This window comes from Lonchura striata, chromosome 2, assembly GCF_050655825.1.
Source record: "Lonchura striata isolate lonStrDom1 chromosome 2, ASM5065582v1, whole genome shotgun sequence".
Lineage (NCBI taxonomy): Eukaryota > Metazoa > Chordata > Aves > Passeriformes > Estrildidae > Lonchura > Lonchura striata.
Genome location: NC_140704.1, coordinates 83,452,611 through 83,475,606, shown reverse-complemented (window position 1 = coordinate 83,475,606; position 22,996 = coordinate 83,452,611). Strand labels below are relative to the sequence as shown.

Sequence of the window (22,996 nt, the reverse complement as noted above, 5' to 3'; positions counted from 1 at the left end):
ATTTAGGAGGAAATATAAGGATGAGATGCAGCTTCTAGCAAGTGTCAGCTTGTTACTGTGCTTGCACTGGATGGGATATGGACTCCTGAGAAAAATTTGGTCTGCCCTGGACAGCTTGTGAAGTCATACTTCATCAGCTTTTTTGGTAGTCCTTATCAGGCATACAGATGGTTTCAATTGTTTCTAAGTTGCTCTGACAAAGGCAGCCGCATAAATCAATACCAGAAAGCAAGAGAAAGCTCTACTTTTCTCCCTTTACATAGCTTTGGACTAAAAAAGGGAGTGTAAGGGAACAGGAAACATTTTAATGAGGGGGAAGGTAATATGTTTTGAAGGTGTAACCCCTTGTAATTTGTGTATTGGGCCTGTTCAAAGAGACAGAGTAGAAGCAATTTTTGGCCTGTATCTAAACGGGTACAACTTGATTTATCTTCCTTAAACACTAGATGTATGAGGGTTTTATGCCCTTCTTGGCCCCAGCACTACCTCAAGAACACTTCTGCTCCTTTGTAAGCACACACAAGTAATGATAGCCAGTGAGATTAGCAGGCAGATACCATGGGAAAGCTCTGGAGTTACTGCAGCCCATCTGCTAGGAGTTAGGTTCTGTCATTTGTTGCAGACTTGAGGAGGCAAAGTTTGAATTGTCCCTTGATTCTTACTGCGATTTTGCTGGTTTTGTCATTTGCTCTGAAATTCTTGCTTGATAATAACACATAGCATTTTCCTAGAAAAGTTTTTGTCCAGTGTTTCCATTCCAGGCATGTAATGAAAACCAATAAATAAGAAACAATGCAGTCTCTTATCTCCTATTTCTGAAGCTCATGGGATATAGCTGGCAGTCATGAAACAGTCAAACGCAACGTGGCAGGATCTGTGTAAGTGTGTTGGTGTGGCATTGTTTCTAGACATGATGCAACTGAACCTCTCACAGGGCATGATCCTCCTTTGTCAGTGTAGAGCATTGCAAGATTACCTCACTGAGCTGAAGGAGTTTACTGGCTTGGTTCAAAATTACTGAACACACAGAAGTTGAAGGCCAGCTGCGATCTCGTATGAATGTTGCACTGAAGCAGCTAGAGCTATAGAAATGCTCACACATGAAAAACTGAAGTAGCCTGGAATGCTGTTGCCATAAGGAAGAAGGAATTCTAGAACTGCTTGCTTAAGTTGGATGGGTGCTTTGGCACTGAGCAATCTTGGGAACTTTGCAAAGTTCTGATAATAATTTTCATTTCACATCAAAGCGGATAAAACAATCAAAGAGATTAAACTAATTCTTAGGCAAAGTTATTCTAATGAAGTGTTTTGAAGAGGGGGAGGAAAACCTAAGCTTGCATGATTTTTAATTCAAGTTTGTGCAGTTTTATTTGGGAAAACCAACAAAAACGTGAAAGTTGTAAGCCTGTGTGAATTTTCTATTAAACACTTAAGTATTTGGGAATGCTTTTTGAAGAACTTTACACTGACTTTTACATTTGTGTATGATGTGTCCTGGACGATTCTGTGACCTGTGTGTGTAAACTGTGAGTAGAGTGGGAATAAGATAGTAAGTTAATTTGAAAAAACTACCTCTTTTTCTCTTGAATTTGAAAGATAACAAAGCTCATGGGTGACTGTATTTAGTAATATCTGACCTTTTTTTTTTGCTAATTATCACACATAAAATATATTCAGAAGTGACTGCTACTTCAGCTTTTAGGATAAGGAGCAGTCTAGCAAGAAAAGCTGCTTAAATCCTCCGCCCAGCACTGTCACAATCAGTGTGCTTTGAACAATAGGCAGAGACAAGCAGAGTTAGAATTCTGTTCTAAAACGCCAGAACTGCCTGATTTTGAAATGCTCTCTTCTTGGTGTGGAAAGTCCCAGAAGCCTGCTATCTCATCCAAAATACAAATCCTGCCAGGAGTCCTAAATAGGTAACGGTGTGTGACGGATGGTTTGATAACGAACATTCATCTGGCTTCTCCTTCTTTTCTCCCTCGCAGTTGTCTGGTGGGTGCGAGCTGACAGTGGTGATCCACGACTTCACTGCCTGCAACAGCAACGAGCTGACAATCCGCCGTGGGCAGACGGTGGAGGTCCTGGAGAGGCCACATGACAAGCCCGACTGGTGTCTGGTGCGAACCACAGATCGCTCCCCAGCTGCGGAAGGCCTGGTTCCCTGCGGCTCCCTGTGCATCGCCCACTCTCGCAGTAGCATGGAGATGGAGGGCATTTTTAACCACAAAGGTAAGGAATGATGGACACAAAGTCTAGACATTAGCAGTGTGAGTTTTGGGCAATGGAGAATATGCTGCATATGGCAGCTTCGATGTTCTGCACTGCCTTGTTTTCAGCAACCACGCTGTCTTTTCCAAGAATAAGTGCTTGGCAGTTCTCAGTATTAAGGCTAAAGATAGGAAAGAGGTTTAAGAAAATCATATCTTAGTGAAGAGTTATACATCATATTAGATCACACTGCAGTGATGGGAAAATCTGTACCTGAGAAGTGCTGAAAGTGGGGAGGGATGGATTATCAATGTTTCTTGAGAAACCCTGCAGTAAGAAGTAGTTTCCTGAGAAACCTTGCAGTAAGAAGGTTCAGCAATGGAAAAGGCAAATACACTCCTCCATAAGCCCTGGCACAGGAATTGTTTGTTTGGACTTCTGTGTTTTATTTAACTGAGCTTTTCAGTGTACTGCTGGCACACTTTTTCCCAGAGTGTCTCTGAAATCTTACTTTGGTTTTTTTTTCAGATGCATTAAAGAATATTCCCCTGAAAGGTGCAAGAAAAATGTGATGATTTTTTTGAAAGGTTTTAGGGTTTTAGTGTACTCTAATTTTTTGCGTCTGTAAACTATCCAGGTTCAAAGAGTAGATTGTTATCAGAGAGAATGCTTGCTTGCCTCATTTGCAGCTTCTTGAGTTTGCAGGCTGTGAATAGAAAAAAATGTGAACTTACAAAAAAATAGGAGGGGAAACAAACAGAAAAACAGTTTGTTGGAAGGCATTTCATCACATGCTATGGGAAAAGATTTATTTCAAAGAGTTTCTTATTGCAGGTAATAAGGTTAGCAGACAAGTGATATTTGGGATAATTTGTCTTCCAAAACACAAAATTCTTGTTTTTGGAAAGTTTTTCATGAATGTAACCACAATTTTTTAAATTATTCAGTCCATTCCAGGTACTGCAATTTTTTTCCCATTTTTTTAAGACACTGTATAAATATGCTTGACTAAAACAGGAGTGAGTCTGTGTTTCTTACATTAGGGGCAGGCATAGCAGGAACTTCCTGAATGTAGAGTGATTAGGGGCTGGGGGGGAGTTTGAAGGATTGAGCTGTATAGTTGTAGTAGTCTTTTGTCATTTTGTGTCCTGCAATAATTTGGATAAGGAAAGCTTGCAGATGTTCTGATGATAAAATTGGAAAATGTATAATAATACTGAATAACTTATTTCTTCTTGGACTAGAGGTTGAAATCTGGGTTTTGTTTTTTTTTTTTAACAACACTGACAAGAACTGATAAATCCAATTTCCTTTGGACCTTAAGGACTTTGCCTTTAAATGCAGAGAATTTTATTAGGAGAGGCAGACTAGGACTGGACTATATATATATGTGTACATAATATGAAATACCTTGAGCCTGTCACAATCCCGAGGGACAGACTGAGCTGGTTTTGTGTTTGAGAAGTTACAATAGTAACTTCTTTAATCAACCCAGTGGACGTGACCTGCATTCCTTTTTTTTTTTTTTTTTTTTTTTTTAGAATTTGTTTAGGGAAAATGGGGTGGAGCGTTTCAAGGATACTTTACTTTGTTTCACATGGTGCTTTGAAGTAAAGAGCATTAATTAATATATTGATCATGGACACTGAAGAAGAAAAAGCCATTGCTAGAATGAGCATGATTTGCAGGGTTGAATGCAGCCTCAGAATTGCCTTCTGTCCCTGCCACAGGCTTCCTTCTGGATGTTATGGTATGCCATCCTAATTCCAACTGATAGGAAGCAGCTGCTAATTGTTTATTCCCACATTGCTGGGTGTCAGGCTTTAGGAGATGGATATTTCATTTGTAAAGTTTCCTCTTCGTGACTTAAGTGAGTGTGAACTGCCTTGAACATGCAAGCTGGTAGATAATGTTAAGTAGTTTGGAGAGGGGAAAAAAAAGGGGAGACAATGCACTTGAAACCACTGGATTTGGTTCACTTTTGTCCTTACCTTATCTTTCTACTTCTTGAAAGAGGTTGATAGTCTTCATTTCATTGAGGCATTATAAAAGTTAAGCAAAACCAGTGGAGTGCTTTGATTTTATTTTTCCTTCCATAGTGAAAAGTACCTCAGACAATCCCACAAACCAATTATTCATTCTCAAGTGATGCATTTGATTAAATAAAGCATCAGGGAATATGCTAATCAGAAGACTGGAAAAACAATTACATGATCTTCTCAGAATTGTTCATTGTGGGTATTGAGGTATGAATTCCTAAAAAACACTACTAACCCTTTAACAAAGAGCAAATGAGTGACTTACATAATTTTAAGTCAGTCCATGTTCTTGGGTGGATAATTTTTCATGTACTTCCTAGATTTCTAGTACTAATTATGTACCTTCAGTCTTTAGAATACAAATTTTCTTTTCCTTTTTTTGACAATAATTCAGTAAAACTTCCAGAGTTTTTGAGAGATTCAACAAATTAGAATTTTGAGGTCTGAAAATACATGTCCTGTGTGAGGCTCTGAGTAATTCTGTACACGGTACATCAAGTCTGAGTAATTCTGTACACTTCATGGACTAAGAGATGTGTCTGGAATTTTTGCATGTCTGTCGTGACAAACTCTTGGGGAGAGGCTGAGGGAAAAGAGAGGGTTTATGTATTGCAGGGGCAAGGAGGTGATCACCATCTGAAGTGGTGGGGTTGGCTACTTGGATGTAGAGTGCTTAGCTTATAAAGATGGCTTGCTGAAGAGTTATGCACTCCTTTCAGTATCTATGGACCCTACAGTTTTAATCTCAACCATGTTTATCAGTAGCACCACTTGCCAACAAAACAGGAAAAAAAAAAAAGGAAAAAAAAGGAAAGCTGCAGCATATCAGAAGCGAAAAGTTTTGAAATGGCAAACTTCTTGTAATTGACAGCTGGTTCTTATGCTGTGTCAAACTGCAATTTATCACTGAGTATGATGGGTGATACTGAATGCCTTAAATAATCTCAAATTATTATCCAGAGTAGGAAAACATGCATGATTATTAAAGAAGCAAATATGTTCAGTGAAGCCTAGTTCTAACTGTTGATCTTGGTCATTCCTTGTCTGTCCACATGTTATCTGTCAACCATGAAAAGTAATGTTGTTTTATTCTCATGTTAAAAGACAGCCTCAAAAATGACCCTTGTCAATTGCCTACAAATGTAGGTATTGCTTTTCCTCTTAAGAATGTGTATTATCTAAAGCATATAATCATTTAATGAATGGATTAAAAAATACATTTATAATACCTTCAATCTTTAAAATTTTATGGTAATAAACATTTTGTTAAGAATATGAGGAAAGCATTGCACAGAAAAGACGTTCATTACATGAATAGTAACTAAGGGGGAGAACTGAATGCGGTTTCCTGACCTCTTGCTTGCTGTGCTGGATATCAAATCTATTTTTGCAAGTTATTTGGGTCATTCAGTGAATTTGATGTGCAGTTCACAGATAAATTTAAAAAAAAAAATCTAAATACCTTTTATAAGAGGAGAAAAGAGAAACAAGTGAGTAGTGAAGAGGCTGAATAACAGTTGGTGCACTCTACAAAAATAAATCACTAGCTCTAGAAGAACATGTTTTTTACAAGTAATGCATAAGGCAACTTTTTTTTTGTAATGATTTCCCACATGTTTTTGGGTGTGGGGAAGAAAGATTGTTCCTGTTGTTTTATTTGGTGTTTCTCTGTTTCTTAAAATGAGTTTCTTTGCATTCTAGGGTACATCCTATTTTATAAGTGCAGTCCTTTTTCTTTTCTTTGCAGGGCATTTGCATTGCCACAGAGCTTTAGGTGAAGGGCAGGGCACAAGATTCAATGTAATGAAAATGAACATGCAAGCTCAGAAAAATCAGCAGCTGTTTAAAATTGTGAATGTCTTGCCTGTTTAGATCACAATTTTACTGTCTTTTCTGAATCTGTGACTACTTCTGAAGAATTTGTGATAGTCCACCATATCCATTCTGTAGGAGCTACTGTTTGGAGAGATACAAAGGCTGCAACAAGCATTTGCTTATGAGGCTTACATTTATATCTCCTTTAAGTTACAAGATTTTGGGGGGAACCATGTCTAATTGCCAATTCACAATTTCAAAACTTGGCCACGGAGATCTTTTGTTTACCTAAAGGTACAGTGTTTGCCTGTTTTACACCATCACATAATCCAGGAATCTGTATAGGTTTGTTCAAATCTGAGAGATTGGTGATATCTTAGTAACATGGTGCCAAACCACACACGATTCACATACTGAATACTGGCTTTTGATTTTACTCTGAGGATACTGTCCAGACTGAAGCCATAAACACAGAAATGTAGTCTCTCTCAAAGAATCTTAACATAATAAGTCAGATTAAACGCCTTTGCAAGACAAAGATTGACAAAATTTGTTCAAATAGCTGTGTAGTAAGCCATTTTCTCTATCTGCAAGAGTGGAAGGACTGATGTAGGACAGGTGTCAGAGCTCTTCCTGAATTGCTGTAGTGACCCTCTGTTCAAGAATTAAGGGAGACAGAAATTGTGTGGGTGACCTAGAGATATTTCCCAAGAAGAGAGAGATATTTTATAACTGAGGCTACAGAATGGGCTAAAATAGACTAAAATTTGTTACACTAAGTAAGCTTGCTGTCACACAACTGGATCCTATTCAGAACACCAGTTTTCAATGAAAGGAGAAGGGAGAGAGTAAAAGTCTCATGTGTGATTGAGAGCTTTGAAAACTATGCTTGAGAAAAGGAGTGTTTAGTGTTGAGTCTACATACTGTTCAATTTGGGAAGAGGAAGCTCTGTGTATCAGCAGGAGAATTGGATCCAGCAATATGGGCATCCAGTTTGAATTATTGAAGAAGGAGTCCTTGTTTGTAGTGGAAGAAAAGAAGGATGACTTGGGCAGCAGCAATTGTTTGCTTAGGAGCCGAGGGAGGCTGTGGAAGGGGAGGATTTGCTGTTTTGAGACTGCAAGTAAGTGAAGCATAGGCCATGTGCAAGGAAAAAGGATCCCCACCCATGGCTCAGAGCCAGAGCGCTGCCTGTGAGACTGCCTGACAGCGTTTGCAGCTGCAGGAAATGAGTTACAGCCCAGGCCAGAGGGGAAAGTAACTCTAACAATGAGCTGGGGGGGTACATGCTTTGCTGTGATGCCTGGAGGCCAGGTGGCAGAGGGTGGGGACTGTAGTTTCCAGGGCGCAAAACCCAGAGGGATCTGCTGCAGCTGCACAGACGGATGTGATTGCACACAGAAAGTGAGATAGAGGAATATGTTGGAGTGGTACAAGACACCAAACCTTAATCTAAAAATTCTGTTGCTTGATGAATCAATTACTTCCTCATAAAACTTCCAAGTAAAAGGCTGCCCATCCAGATAGCAAGCTGATAGAAAACCTTTCAAGGAGCCCATGAGAGGCAAAGTTGAGCAGTCAGTTGAATTTGACAGTCCACATGTTTTGATTAAGAAAAGAATTGTAAAGGCTGCGCTGCAGTGTCAGTTCAGCTTATTTATCATCCAGACTTGAGCTTCAGCAGAGATGCGTGTATTTTAATAGCTGAGGTTCAACTTCACAATTATCATTTGTTTTGAAAGTGTAATAAATCATAAACTTTCATTTAGTCACAAGTATTTCTCCCGAAAGCACTGCTAGTCTAATAGTGGCAAGGATGGTTTGAATTTTGGTTGTATGTGTGTACTTTTTTAAACATGTTCTCATGCTTTAGTCCAGATAAATAAAATAGATGAAGTATAGAGTAAAACAAGAATTCCCTGTCCTGACTTTCCCACCTTATGGTTTTAGTTGAGTTTGTAGTTAAAAACATCATTTGAGCATAGGTAAAATTAAGTAAAACGTCATAAATTAACTGTAGTCCATTATAATAATAATAATCTTTGCATTGAGTTTTATAAGCAAACTGTGTCAGATAGAGTTAATAGCCAAGTTCTAATTGAGCCTTGATAATTAGTAAAGTCTCTATGAATTGCTTCCTTGATGTTGTGCAAGCCTAAACTAGACAAGGAGGTTTGGTGCATCTCACAATTTGAATTTCTAGATGAGTTCTCTCTATCTAGTTCTCTGAAACAGGTACTCTGAAACATCATAGGACTGATTTCTGCATAAATCTGCCTAAATCCTGCATTATTCTTTTATCGTAATGCAGCCCAGGAAGACTTGTGAGATATATCAGTATTTCCCATGCTGACTCTATTTGTGAGCATAAGTGCATGGTTAATTTGTCTGTGGAGTTTTCATACATAGCTAATGAAAGTATTTTGCCTTGTTTTGGAGCTCAGTATTACAGCTAAGAAAAATAAATTTTTATAATACTGACTTGAATCTACTTTTGGTCCCAGACAGCTGCCAAATATATTTCTCTTATATATTGTAGTTGGAAAGGAAATTAGTGCATAAAAAGTATCTGCTTAGAAGAGATATATTTGCACAGCTGGTCTTTGGGAGGTAGAGGGTGGATATGAACCAGCAATTCTGATAGCTTTAGGTTTCCCAGGAGAGTTGTTACTTTGCTTGAAATTAGCCTTCTTTGACAGCAATTTCTTTTTCTAACCAAGGTTAGAATAGAGTACAAACTCAAATTATATCCCGCAAATGTTGTTTCTATCTCTCAGTTGAAGAAAACCATCCTGAAGTGTTGTTTGCTTGCCTTAACTTGTCCCTTCCTCTTCAGTTATAACAAAATTTAAAAAATTGCTGAAGCGTCAAGAATTACTTAATGAGGGTGCTTTTGTTGCCCATATTTTTCTTGCTGCTTCTTTTTTTTAAGGAGCAGGCTAGAGCTTGTGCTCCTTTTGGGACATCCTCACATTACATTACATCACATCATCTATCATCATTGCTGCCTGCAGGTGGAACCAGCAGGATTTAGGGTTCCGCTGGCTTCCTCCAATTCTGTTTTTGTGAGGAGGCTGCTGGCCATGTTGCATTGACTTCATTTCACTTTTCCTGCAAATAATAAAATAGCACGCTAAACTAAAATGTTGCATCACTTTAAATATAACTATCAGAAACTTTTTTACAGATGCCCTTGACATCTCTCAAATTGATGGCATTATTATGCAATGTTTCACTTCTATTCACTGACATAGGTATAATTACAATTCAGGACATGCTTGTGTTTTCTTTTAGTTTTGAGTTGAGTACAAATAGTAATAAGTTTTCCTCTATCTGAAGCAACTAGTGGACCTAAATTCATTATTGTCCAACAAGGAAGCAAAAAAAAAAAAAAGTAATGGAATTCTTAGAGCAAAATATGTAAAAGAGGCTGTTTGATAAGTTAATAAAAACATTTAATGATCCCAGCACTGCCAAGTACACCACTAACCACGGCCCTTGAAGGAAGAAACACCTCCCCATTGGTGAATTGAACCCTGGTCTCTAGCATGACGGGGGGGACTAGTTGAATAGATTGAAGTACTCTTTAGGCGGTATTAAACAGGAAGAACTTGACTGGTGAAAACCACCAAATTCTTAACCACATATCTTAATTTTTTTATATCAGTAGTCAGTCTATTTTAAAGTTTGTCATGCACTGACTTAGTTTTTGGCAAATTCTAGTGCATTTTATGCTGACTTCTCTCATTGTCTGAGGAGTAACAAAATACATGTACTTTAAATGCTGGTTGATATGGTAGAACAGGCTTAGGTGTGTTTATCCTTTCATCCTAAAGATGTGGCAGGACTACATATAGTCATGCCAGAATCAGTTTGGAAAGTACTAGCTCAGAGCTCTGTTTACAGTCTCAAAGTAGCATCTAAAGAGCTGGTGTTTACAGCAGGTGGTACCCTGGAGCTGTGTGTGACGTGTTCGCTTTGTGTCCTGGTTGCTTGCTTGAGTGAGAGCCCAGGCAGTGGGTTCCAGTGCCCATTCACATCACCTTTTTAAGACTTTGTGAAGTTACAGTCTACAAAACTGGAGTAAATTAAAAGTAGCATCATTTGACTGTCTTTTGCTGTTTGTGGAATAACAAAGCTTTACTCTGTTATTGTTAACATTATTAGCAATCTAAAACTTCTACCACGATGATATTCTTTATTCAAGAGGAACTAACTGGAACAATTTTGGGTCAATTAAAACAATTTTCTGGCACCAGAATTTTAGTTGCTCTCCTAAAGGAGCATTATTGTCTTAACTGACTGTAGGAACTTACTGAAATATCAAAAGGATAGATATAGAATGGCTATTTCATAACTGCATTTTCACAATTCTGCTAAGGGGTGATGATGTAATTTGTAGGAAGTTGACACTTTTCAATTGTATCAATAGTGTGATCACATTAGTTTCTTTGGTTCAGAGCTAATTTTCTTTCAAATGGGTATAAAACATGTTCTGTATAACCCAAACAGGAATGTCTTACCTTTTTCCGGACTGAGTTATGCTGCATTTATAATTCAGAGTAGATATAAAAAACCTGTTAATTACAATACAGAAACTCACATTTGTGGAATTGACACTATACAATTTCAAGTGTTTCTGTTTTATCATCTGACAGACAAAGTATCATAAGTGTAATAAGCCCCAGTCCTGTGGATTTTTTGCTCCTCCTTTCTGTTTTGCCTATGGTAAAACTAGCCTCCAAATGTACTTAAATATACTTAGTAACAAATCTGTGTTTGTAATTTACAAAAGCAGGGCATCTGACATCCAGACTTAGAGCAAGAGGTAAAAAGGCCATTTCTGGTTTTGCTCTCCTGTTAGATGTAGCGCAGAGGAATTGAGGAGGTTGCTTCATTTTGCTCAAGTATCTTTTAATATAATAAAGGAAGCTGTGAGGGTTTTTTGTGTTAAATGCTTCTCTTTGAAAACCGCTCAGGTGCTTTCAGAGCCCGTGTGCTTTTCCTGCTTTCTGAAGCAGCAGGGTGTTAGGTTGTGGCTGTGCTCCCTATGCTGCATATAGGAGTGCCATGTGACTTAACCTGAGCTGTTACAGGGACCTATGGTAAGCACTACTGAGCAGAGGCAAAAGGAGGAGAGATAGCAGTGAAGTAAACCTTTGTAACTAGCCAAATAGCATTTTTACAAATTGAACTTAGGAGAAGTAGAATAAAAAAAGTGTTTTGGTCAATAATACCAAGCAGCTGAAAGAAGTAATTTGTCCAGATGCAGTTGTATGGAACTTCAGCATCAGAACTTCTTACTGGGAGTACATGTCCCATTTTAAAAGCTTTGCTTTTGTTGTTTTGGGTTTTTAATGACCTGGTTTGACCTGGTAGAACTGTTCATTCTCCTCCTTTCAAGTGGCTTAAAAGAAATTAATTTTAACTCAAGAGAAATTCAGTATTCTGAGCACTTCTGATGAAAATGTTCTTTTGTCTTTGACTGCATACATTTTTAGTTAAAATAATTACCTAAGAAATTTATGCTAAAAAGAATCCAAACCCACTGTATGTGTAGCTAAAACTGGTTTGGGAAAAATAAGCCTTGTTTTGACCAGATTTTTTTTTTCACACCAAGTGGCTGTTTCCCCTTGTGGAAATAAAGAAAAAAAAAAAGAATGATGAAGGGTGACTTGTATTATAAAATTAATATTAAAATCTGAGTGTTTCTTCAATATATCTCATTAGGATGGCAAATATTTCTTGCTTGGAACACTTTTTGTATTTTCTCCAAAGTACAGACGACGCATGGCCTATTCCTTTTTCCCCTCCCACCCCTTGCTAAGTACTGAATGTATATGGAACAAAATTCCTTACACTTATCCAAAAGAATTTGTTTGAATTATCTAAAGCTGGTTTGTTGTGGTTTTGCTGACAGTGTCTGGGATTTTTCAAGCTCTTTTGGCATGCTACAGTGGTGACTCTGTTGACGAGTCAGAATTTTCCCAAAGCTTTTCCAGATAAACAGAAGACCAAGGACACTGAACATCTCACCATTTCTTTGAAAGACTTCTTCATTCTTGCAAGTGTTATATAGGCTGCAATCCCTTGGCTACAAGCACGGAACAGAGTTAAAAATTCAGTAATAGCCAAATGATTAAGATGGGGGAGAATTTACTGTGCTATGTGCTTTTTGGTATTCTTTCTTACTCTAGGCATGAGCAACAGCTAGGACATGTTCTGCAAAGCTGGAGACAGGAAGGCCTTGTTTAGATCCTAGCCTGGATGACTGAATAGTTAGATACATCATTCAGTTCCCAATTTTTAATTAAAGCTTGTGTACTTCAGTGTCCTGCTATCAGTTGCTCTTGACAAATGCTTTACCCAAGATGTAGAATAGAAGGCTATAAATCACCCAGATAAAAATATCTCCACCCTCAATCAGAAAATACTTCTCTCAGGTTTGCCAGCTGGTGGGATAGCCAGGGTGTTTTGTTGGAGGTGGCTATTGGTTACAGTTTTTTGGGGATTTTTTTTGTTGTTGAAAAATATCAGTATTTTGAAGGGGGAGTTCTTGGAAATCTCAAACTAAGAATGTTCACACAATTCATTGCACAATGCAATTTCTAACTGAGTTTAAAGGGTCTCTGGCAGCTGGTAGCAGGGGTAGTAAAGAACAGGAAGCAACACTCTGAATGTTAAGTCCAAAGAGCCGCTGTTGTAATGATTCCGCTCCTTGCAGCCTGGCAGTGTTATTTATCTGAAACTGAAGAGCAGTGAGGCTGTTTTTTGGGAACAGGATGATCTTTGTGTGTGGGGCTAAAGAAACCAGATCCTAGTGGCGCAGCTGTACCCCAAGCAGTTAAACTGTGCACACATTGTACACTGAGGAAAAGGAAAAGTTAGGCTCCTTTTGGAATTTTGATGGTAGTGTGGGAGCTCACCTTTGAAGTTTTAACCTCAGGTTTATTTACTGATGTGGTTTTGCTGTCTATAATTTCTTGACTGTGTTAGAGTATTCTGGTGTGGGGCAGAGTGCCTAAGCTGCCAAAGATAGGATTTGTATGGAAAGTCAGCCTGATTTTTTTTTTTTAAATGCAAAATGCATATTGTAAATAAATTCCTATTGATTTGTGCAATGTTATTTAGTTCAAGAAACTTAATAGTTATGGATTTATGACTAACTTTGGCTCCTAGGTTGGGGTGGTCTTTGGTCTAGCACAGTTTTAGAAGTCTGAATCTTTTCTCTCCTCTATGCAGAAATGTGACTCAGAATTGTAAGAACTGTGCAATACTAAATAGTGGAAGCATTTGTCTCATAGATCACTTCAAAAATTGTTTTGAAATTGGGACATTTAGATCCTAGCAGAACTGAATAATGAATTCACTTCTATTAATTGCAGTAATCTCATATAGGTTTCTCCCCTCCTAAGATGAACAAGAATTTTTAAAGACACTTTGTAGTAGTGATGCCAAAATCTCTTAATTACTTTTCAAAATTGAATGTCAGGCATATGAGGGGCAAGATTCCAGAGAGGACAGATTTAGATTTGCTTGAGAACAAAATTCAAGCTGTGTTTTCTCATGCTATAATCTTTCAAACACAGACACTTCCCCACCCTGCCAAGACAGATATTAAGGAACAAAGGTTGGCTCTTTAGCTTCTTGCTCTCAGGCTACTCAGAATAGGTATTTAAATTTGGAATTTCTGCATTTTATTAGCTTCCCTCTCTTCTTCTGCTTGTTTTTATTAAGATGGTGCAAAATGTAATGGGGCCTTACAAAGATTAAGATGGAATGCTGTTAATCTGTATTTTAATATAATTCTATTATATATTTCTATTGCCATGCAAATATCTTAGGAGTATGAGAATTGCAGTCAGCTTTACTCCAGTTGTCCTGTTAAATGAAATAAGGGATGAATGTTTCCATTCTTACATGCAAGACTTTTAATAGAAGCCTCACATGAAATAGCACTTCCATAAGGCAGTGAATACAGTGGCAAATGGTGGGTGCAGAAGCTGCAGTTAAGAGGGGGTACCTGTGAGAAGCTGAAGCTGTAATGAGCTAATTTGTTGACTATCAATGGCAGAGACTGGTCATCTGTTACTTCTGTGGTGGGGTGAGCTGGCAAAATGTTAATACCTTAAAATGGTTTTGGGGGGCTGACATTGTCCATCAGTGATCCCTGAGATTAACTGCAGAAAGTTGATCCTGTTCCTTCACTGTAGTAATAGATACAGGCATCTGATGCTTCATTTGCGTCTATCATACAAAGTATGTGCTACATGGTCTACTTAGGATGTACAGTGAGTGCTTTGCTAGCTGGGTTTTTTCCTTTTTAGTTTCTTGGTTTAATCACTGGGATTTAGTCTTTCTTACAAAATGCTGTCTTAAAAATAAGTGGAGTCTTTTGCAGGGAATTTAAAAATCTTCAATAGACAACATTTTCACCTGGACATTTGTTTTGTCCCTTTTCTAAGTAACTGAGAAATATCTTAAATTGCTACTGTTCTTTCAGAAATGAAGATAACTACTGATTTCTTTTCAAGGATATTTTATAAAGTGTATAACCAAGAAAACTCATTTCAGCTTTATACAGGTAAGGCAAAAAATGAAACATTAATGAAAATGAAAAGTTAATTTTACTTAAAAAAAAGAGCCACAACTATTTCCATTTTTGTACTGGCACACATCAATATATGAGCTTTTCTCATTAGTCATTTCATCAGAGTTTGTTTTTCTGATGGCTTGTGGTCTCTAATACTGAGCAGCAGGTGAAGCAGAGGCAGCTTACTGCTGCTGTGCAACACTCCATGCAGTCCAACCTCTTCTGCCTGAACCTGTGCACTGGTCCCAGCTGGCGTTTTTTTTTTCCTAAAGATTTTTCCATGTAGACATATTCCTGCTTGTGGAATTAAGATTACCTGACTGGTTTGTTATTAGCAAGGATGGGTTCCTATAAAAAACTGCTGATGCAAGGAATTGCAGGAAGAGCTGTCTAGCAGACAGGGGTAGCTAATGCTGGATATGGCACTGGAATACAGAAAACCGGATGGAGATAAAGGACAAAGAGAGTTTTGTGGTAGAGCCTGAAGTAAACCATGGAAAGACATTAATAGGCTGTCTGTTTTGGCATAAAATTACATGTATTAATACAGGTCACTCTCTCAGAAACTGACACTTGTGATACATCTTGAGGTGTTTTAAGAGGGATCTGAGGTGACAGTGGTACTGTCACATGTACACTGTACATGGTCCCTGCTGTTAAATTAAGAAATGTTTGGTTTGTGATATAGAAGCCATCTGCCTTTTGCTTACATTCAGGAGAATTTACAAATCTGAGTTCTCTGCCTTGGACCACAAGGAAGTTGTAGCTATTGTTTCAGTATATGCATTGAGATGTTTTTCAACCAAATTCTTACCTGATGCGCCCAGTGGCTCTGCACCACCTGCATGTGGGGTCTGTTGTCTCCATTCCAGTGTTGCTGTGAAGCAATTGCATTTTACAAAAACTGGGTCATCCAAGACAACTGTGTATCCATGATACTTTCTTCTTAACCATGTAACCTGCAAAATATGACTCTGAGACAGTCCATGTGGTCATTCTCTCTATTTCACTACCTTGATTTGCTTGTCAAATTTTTCTCAAAAGGGGTCAAAGCAAAACCTGAAAATAACAGTGTTTGCTTTCAGTAAGAACCGAAGAACTTTTTGCAATAGCAGGCTGTGAATGATACAGTTCCTAGAGCAGTTATAATATCTTTCTGCATATATTATCAGTTTTATAAGGGCAGTATTCATGCAGTTAAAAAGCAAAATAAAACCAATCTAAAAACAGTTTTATGTATAAATTTTTCTCTCTTTTGGTCAGACGTTTTCTTACATATGGAAGAAAGCTTCACACACTGCTTCAAAGCTGTACTAATAATCTATCTAACCAGATGTTGGTTAAAGGTGTGAGAATTTTACCACAACAAGAATGGCTGGTGAGTGCACAATGTGCATGGGAACAGTTGCAGAGTAAAAGCAATGGATTGTTTAATATATTTCTTTTTCTCACTCAAGTAGAAACTAGAATGATTTTCAGATGTTCTCCAGTTCCACGATGAGTGAACTAGCCTTATTGAAAGTCTCACTGTAGGTGGTAAACTAAAAAGATCACTTACCCTGGAGAAAGAGAGGTTTTCCCTCTGCCTTCCCTGCCCCCTTCGCAATATCCCCACCCTTAGGAATTCGGTGTCATTTGAAAGTTGCTTTGGGTCAAAAGAAAATTGATCAAGAATGAGAATTAATGGTTTCAGTGCAGGAGGCTATGAAGGAAAAACTGATTCAGAATTTAGATTAACTGTTCTTAAAAAGCAAAAGATTATTCTCAGATGGAGGATGACCACAGCTCTTCAAAACTGCAGACAGGATAATGTGTGTGTACCCAACTTGTGTTACATGCTAGGGATAAGCTTGCTTTGACTCTGGGACCCTATAGACTCTCAGTTCCACATAAAATTCCTATTTATCCTTGCATTACATGCATTTATTTGTTCTAGTGTCATTGGCAACCCCTTCACTGCTTTATTGTCTTCTTAACTCCTCTACATGTTTGTGTACTATATAGTATTGTTTGTTCAATCTCACTTTTGGGCATTTTTTCCCAATGATCATATAATATTAGAAAGAATTTCATTTCTGTTTTTACAAAATTTAAATTCTTGCTTTGGCTGTTTATCTAGTGAATGTAGCTTTATGTAACTCCTTTAAACTTAGATGATAGTGTGTTCAGGGGAAGAAACCAAACATCTTCTCTAGGTTTGCATAGCTAAAAAGAAATAATAATTCAATATTTATAGACAAATGCTTTTGTGGCATTCTAGGTGAAGAATGCATGTACAAAACCTAAAATACATGCAGTCTCGGTTTACTGAATAGGAAGACAGCTTAATGAACTAGAAATATATCTTGCAGAGTATGAGCTCAGAGGTGAAACAGATCTGCAATGTAGTTTGAATCAGGGCAACATCTTAAATTTTTAAATGGCGTGGATTTTCTAGTATTGTGGGGTTTGGTTGATTGATTGATTATCACAAACAAGGCTCAGGAGAAGGTGAAGGTGAGGACAGAATCTGTTGTTTGTCAAGAAAAATTGGAAATTCCAGGGGAAGCACTTGATGGTTTAGCTGAATGGAAAAAGTACATCCTTTTTTCTATTTATGCCTTTAACTAAATAAAGCATTAAAAACTAACTATGCAGTATATAATAAAAAGAGATGTTAAAGGTTCATTTTGTGCATTTTGGTTACTATAGAGCTTTGTTAGGGGTACTAGACTGTATCTTTTCTGAAGGCTGAGAGGAAAAATTGCTGGTTTGCTGTATTTTTTAAGATCACCCTGAGCCTCAATTAGGGTAGTTACGGTAGAGTGTAATTTGCTGCATCTGGCTATTCCCACATGTGAATTTAAAGACTGGAATTGTGTTCAGTGAGTCAGAGGAGAGCATCCCTGCTCTGAGGAGAGAGGAGCTGCTCTGATGGCAGGCAGGGGTCTAAACCAGCCTGAGAAGATAAGAGCAACTTCCTGATTCTGATGGCATTGCCTGTAATGTTATCTGGGTGAACACTTCAGGAGAAGCTGTAACTCATCCTGGGCTGCAGGCGAGCAGGTTCTTTGGAAGCTGTGGGCATTGGAGCAGCTGATTCCTCACCATGCCGAACAGGATTAAACAGATTGACACTCTGGGATCTCTGCACTCAGTAAATCCTTCCTGCTGTGGCAACGGGCAGCCGAGTAGCTGTAAATATTGGATCCTGGATTTAGGTACAAATATGTGCAGTGCAGATACAAGGGGAAGGGGGAGGCAGGTTGGTTGACTGTTTGTGGATGTTTTCAAATCACAGCAGTTTAGTCGGATGGTTTTTTTTTCCTTCTTCTCTCTGTATTCTACCCTCCTTCTGATCTGACCTCAGTGAGAAAACGCAGAGTATTACAGGAAGGACCTATATGGGAAAGGGAGCAGTGTTGGAATTTATCTTCTCTGTAAACTACTGAGATGCTATATAGTTCACTCTTTCAGAAAAAGTCTGTAAGAGGCATGTGCTACTTTATGGGTTTTTTTTATTTTATCTAGGGAAATGAGAAATGGTTACTCTTTCACTGTGAAACGTTATTAATGGTAGCAGAAATTTTCATAGAATGTTGCTGCTAGACCAAAGAAATCATAGATTATTCAGTATGTGTCACTTCTGTTAGATCGTTGTTGCGAAGTAATGCTTTTGGGGAAATAGAGCGTGCAAAGAAAGGGCAGTTGGGAAATAAATCAGTCTGTGAAATTTATTTAGAGGCAGCATTGATTCTGCAATGTAACTTGGAGGTAAGCCATACTCTTTCAAGTCTTGACTGGACAAGCACAGAGGTAAGGGTAAGGATGTTCATGTTAAATTCATCTTGTTGGATCTTCTCCCATTCCTCCTTTGTAATTTTTAACAGGAAACAATATTTGTGCTTGGCATTTGCTCTATTGCTACTGAACAAGTTTGTATGATACACAGTAAAACGTTGGAAATGTCTCCAGGACAAAACAGTGCTAACCTTTAGTGTCTGAAGCTGATGCACCTGTTGGGATGCCTTCTTACATACCTCTTGCTGTATGCTGTGTGCATATACTCAAAAAAAATCAGCAAAAGGCAAGTTATAATCATTGTTATTTGATAATACCCAAACTGCAGTTACGGATGGATGAGAGGAGAAGGAAGGTGGTAGAAGACTTGCAAACATGAAATCAAGGATGTAATGGGAATTAATCATATCAGAGACCTCTGAAATAGGGTCGTGTGTCAGTGGATGGTCATACCTCTCAGCAGATCCTCAAAAGGTAGCGGGATGTTGGAGTTCCAGCCAGTGGGAGTTAATGTTAGCAGGCTGTCATCTCTGTTCCAGCAATAGAGCTGTGTTCTCAGAAGGCTGCTCTGTAGCCCCCAAGTGCTACACAATCGCTTCCTTTAGCAGCAATTATTCCAGTTTTTAGAAGTAAGCAAGTACAGGTTTACAGTACTTGTTGCAGGAAGGTGGGAGTGAAAGGAGTCAATTATAAATAGTAGTTGATAGGCAGAATGTTCTGCAGAAAAATATTTTAGAACAAATGCTCACCCAGAGCTGTGAGTGTATAGTCTGCTGGAGGTCTGCTTATGGCGCGGCAGCAGACTTCTCCCCTTCATGTTGCTTTACATTCTCCTGTCTTTGCTGTAGTTCTCTTGCTTCACTTTTAAACTCTTGGTGTTGCAGTGGTTAGTTTACTTCCAAATAATTTTTACAAAACATATTTTTTAAAGTGCTGGTTGTAGTCTGTCCCTATCAGTGAGATGCTTTCCATAAATTAAGATCATAGACACATATGAGGTCTTGCTTGGCAAACATACATGGTTTCACAAACATTCTTCATTGGTCCTTTTCTGTGTCTTAAAAACAGATGTCCATGCACACAGACCATGCCGTAAGGAGGCTCAGTAGCCTTTCATAATAGGGGAATAAAGCTTACTTGCATACCAGCATAACTGTAGCTATGCCATCTCTTGAAGTAGAGCAAGTAAAAATTTTATCTGTAGTATCATTGGCCACTGAAAAATTAAAATGGTAATGTGGGATTTAGGCTTAATATTTAGAATATACTCTAGTGAATGATTTTATTTGTAGAAGACTTCTACATTGCTTAAAGATTTTTTTAAGGAATTACAAATTTTGGTACATTTTTCATTAAAATATTAGAATACATGTACAATTAATAATGATGTATTCCTACCTAATTAAATGAGTTTTTGCCCCACTTACACGTCAAGTCTGAAGGAAGAAAAACTTGTTCAGATGTAGGGAGAAAGAAAATAGGGCTTTGAGTGATAAATTGGCAAGAAACTACTAAAACTAATATGTAAGTATTTTATTTTCCCTTTATCTGATATAAGTTGGAGAAAGCAGTGGTGTTGGAGGAAACCAGTTCTCATGGTAATTCCACCCATTTCTGTAACATAAAAATGCTTTGCATATGAGACAAGAGAGACAAGATAAATACTAAAGTTGTTTATGGTTATCTAGCTGGAGAGATCATTTCAATCTGGAACTGAATATTGAAAATAACATATTTTTTCAGTTACCTTATGAGCTGGAAGAAACAATAGCATGCATGTGTTTTAGTCCCTAAGTAGACCATGTGAGTCTGTATTTCACTTGGGAAATTTGAGAGGCAAATCTCATCGATAAAATCCAGGGAATAAATCTACAAACCCCAGATTTAGCCAGAAATTGTTAACCATCTGGGAGCTGACTTTCAAAGGAGCAAAAGTGGCTATAGGAGTAGAGAAAGAATAGAGAATTAGCTTTGAAGAAATACATTTATTGTAAGTACAATGGATGTGAGTCAAAATATCTTTCTTTTTTCCTCTTTCATAACATTTTATCATATTTCAAGCTTCAGAAATAATTCATCCATAAAACAGGATGCTTTTACTGTAAAGTAATTGTTAGCAAATGGCGTCCAAGAGAGGATAAGAATCTCTGAGGACTGAACTCAGAGAGGATGCAGTGGGAGAGTCCAGTTATTACTAATGGGTTGGTGTAATTCTTGGCATAGATTCACATATACACTTTGAAAGTCTATTCTTTTAGAATACAGATGGAAGGCACATACAAATGTGCCTTTCTATCTCCACATAGAGCATGCAACAAAAATCCTCCTTAAACTGAGCTCATGTAGCAGCTATAAAGTTACACATGAAAAGGTGCTGCTTTCCTGACCTCTGTGTCCTTACTCACTTGTTCTTGGCTTTTCCAAATCATTAAGCTGCAGGACTTGCCAGAGAGTTAGCTGGAGGTGCTGTTTCATGGTTAGTTAAAAATCAGCTACATGTGAGATACTGCTAGTTTATTTACCCTGTGCTTGCACGTATGATCCAGCTGCTTCTTGTGCATCTACACCAGCAGTCACGCAGACAGCCAGACCTGGGAGTAAGATCCTGTAGAAAACGCTACACCATTCCCTCCTCCCACACCCCAAGATCCCCCTTAAAAAACTATAAACAACAAAAACAATAACAAGAACAGCAAAATGTTATGTGGTATAGGTTTTTATGCAAGAAAAATACTGATGTCCTTTCATAATTGCCATCCTTGCTTGTGAACCTAAAGATTACAGACTCAGGTTTTTTGCTCTGAGTGAGCAGGTAAGATCCACAGCTATCCACATTATCCACTTTTCACCTACTCCTGACTTTTTTCACCTTTAATTTGGACATATTGGACTGGACTTTTCAACTGGACTGGACTTTTCAGTCTGTTGAAAAGGCCATGTTTGTAGCTCTTAGGTAGATTACTTGCTCTTTGAAATAAGACAAGACTGAGCAGCATTGTGGATCAGAGGTGTGTATGGAGTTAACCCCAGGCAGCCTTCTGCCTCTAATCCTTAAAAGTCTGCTCCCTCTACTGCATCACTTTCTACTCAGACTTTGTATAAGTACTGCATGAAAATAGAGTAATTTAAAATGGTTCTTTTAGCCCCAGCTCATTCTCAAAACAGCTACTCAGTTCTGAGTTTTAACTTTATTTTAAAGATATAAAAGGAAAATGTATTATTTAGGGTTATAATACAGTAGTCATGTATTAAGGACTTGTAACTCCATTTTTGTATTAAGAAAAAAATGTTTTTATATAAGCATTTTTTGATTTTGCTAAGATGTCTGTATTCCTGTGTATTGCTACTGAAGGATAATCAAAATACTTAGTAAAGAATTTCTAGATTTTTCTTCAAATCTGTGATGGAACATCATATGAGCAGTCAATACCAAGAGATTCAGTATTTCCCAGAGAGAGACCAGAAGGAATATTATTAAAACTTCGGAAAGAAGGGTGGAGTTTGATTTCATATCAGAAATACATTTGCATCTTTACCTCCTTGCCAGCTGTCTCAGAGAATACTTGTATCTAAACATCTGATGCATATGGTTTTGTATCATGGGAAAAGTCTGAATTGAATTGATAGGCTTAAACTGAGCAAAGAAGAAATGTTCCAATTTGTAGTTCAACTTAATTGCCCTCTTGCTGTGTTACAGCTCTCTTTCAAACAAATTACTTCAGTGAAGCAGCAGCATAAGAATGGTCTATCACCTTACATAATGAAAGTTTCCTCTAGGTGCTCATTGCAAGACTAGTAATGAGCAATATGTTCATAATCTACTTTTGAAGAGCTACAAGCAGCTGTAACAATCCATTGAATTTCATCATCTGGATTTGTGCTGGCTCTCCTTTAGGGAAGGTAATGAGAGGAACAGAATTTAGGTGATAGAAGTATATCCATCCTGCTTTGAAAAGACAACATCAGTAACATTAACAATCCTCCTCTGTGAAGGTTGGTTTTCCTCATAGGAAATAAGTAAGTATGGTTGCTAAATCATTTAACCTATTTTTTTGTTTCCTTGCATTTGAACGTGGGACTGGACACCTCCAGTCAATCTTGAGTGAGTGGTTACAAAAAGACACCATCCAATTTATAGATTATGTGGAGTAGTTTGCCATAGGAAGACTTTCACAGAGATCAGCTGTCTAGAGACACTGTAAGAAATGCTGGGGACTTGATGAAAAGAAGAAATGTTTTTTCCAATAGAAGAAATAATAGAAGCTAAATAAATTTCTTAGTTTCCACCAGATAACTTATTTGCCCCTAAATTTAGGCTTACAGTTGAGTCTATAGCTTAAAAAAACAGTAATTATTGTTTAGTAGAAGTTGTTACACCTTTCCTTCCCTTCCTCTGTTTTGTGTGTAATTAAAGAAAGTAGTAAGAATTACAGATTATTGCGTTTTAATTGCCTCTCTAAAGAAGTTTATTTTTTTTTTAACCATTTTTTTTTCTTTTGTTTCCTACATCCAAACCAGACAGCTCTCCTATGATCTTATCACATAATTTTCCTATAG

The 22,996-nt window shown here is 37.8% G+C and overlaps 1 protein-coding gene across 1 annotated transcript in view; it reads left to right on the top strand.

Moving 5' to 3' along the window:
* Nucleotides 1–22,996, top strand: part of TRIO (trio Rho guanine nucleotide exchange factor) — a 246,193-nt gene that overhangs the window by 178,535 nt on the left and 44,662 nt on the right. Inside the window, exon 34 of the mRNA XM_021528950.3 lies at nt 1,989–2,232. Within this exon, the coding sequence (XP_021384625.3) occupies nt 1,989–2,232 (244 nt within the window). The remainder of the gene's footprint in view (nt 1–1,988; nt 2,233–22,996) is intronic.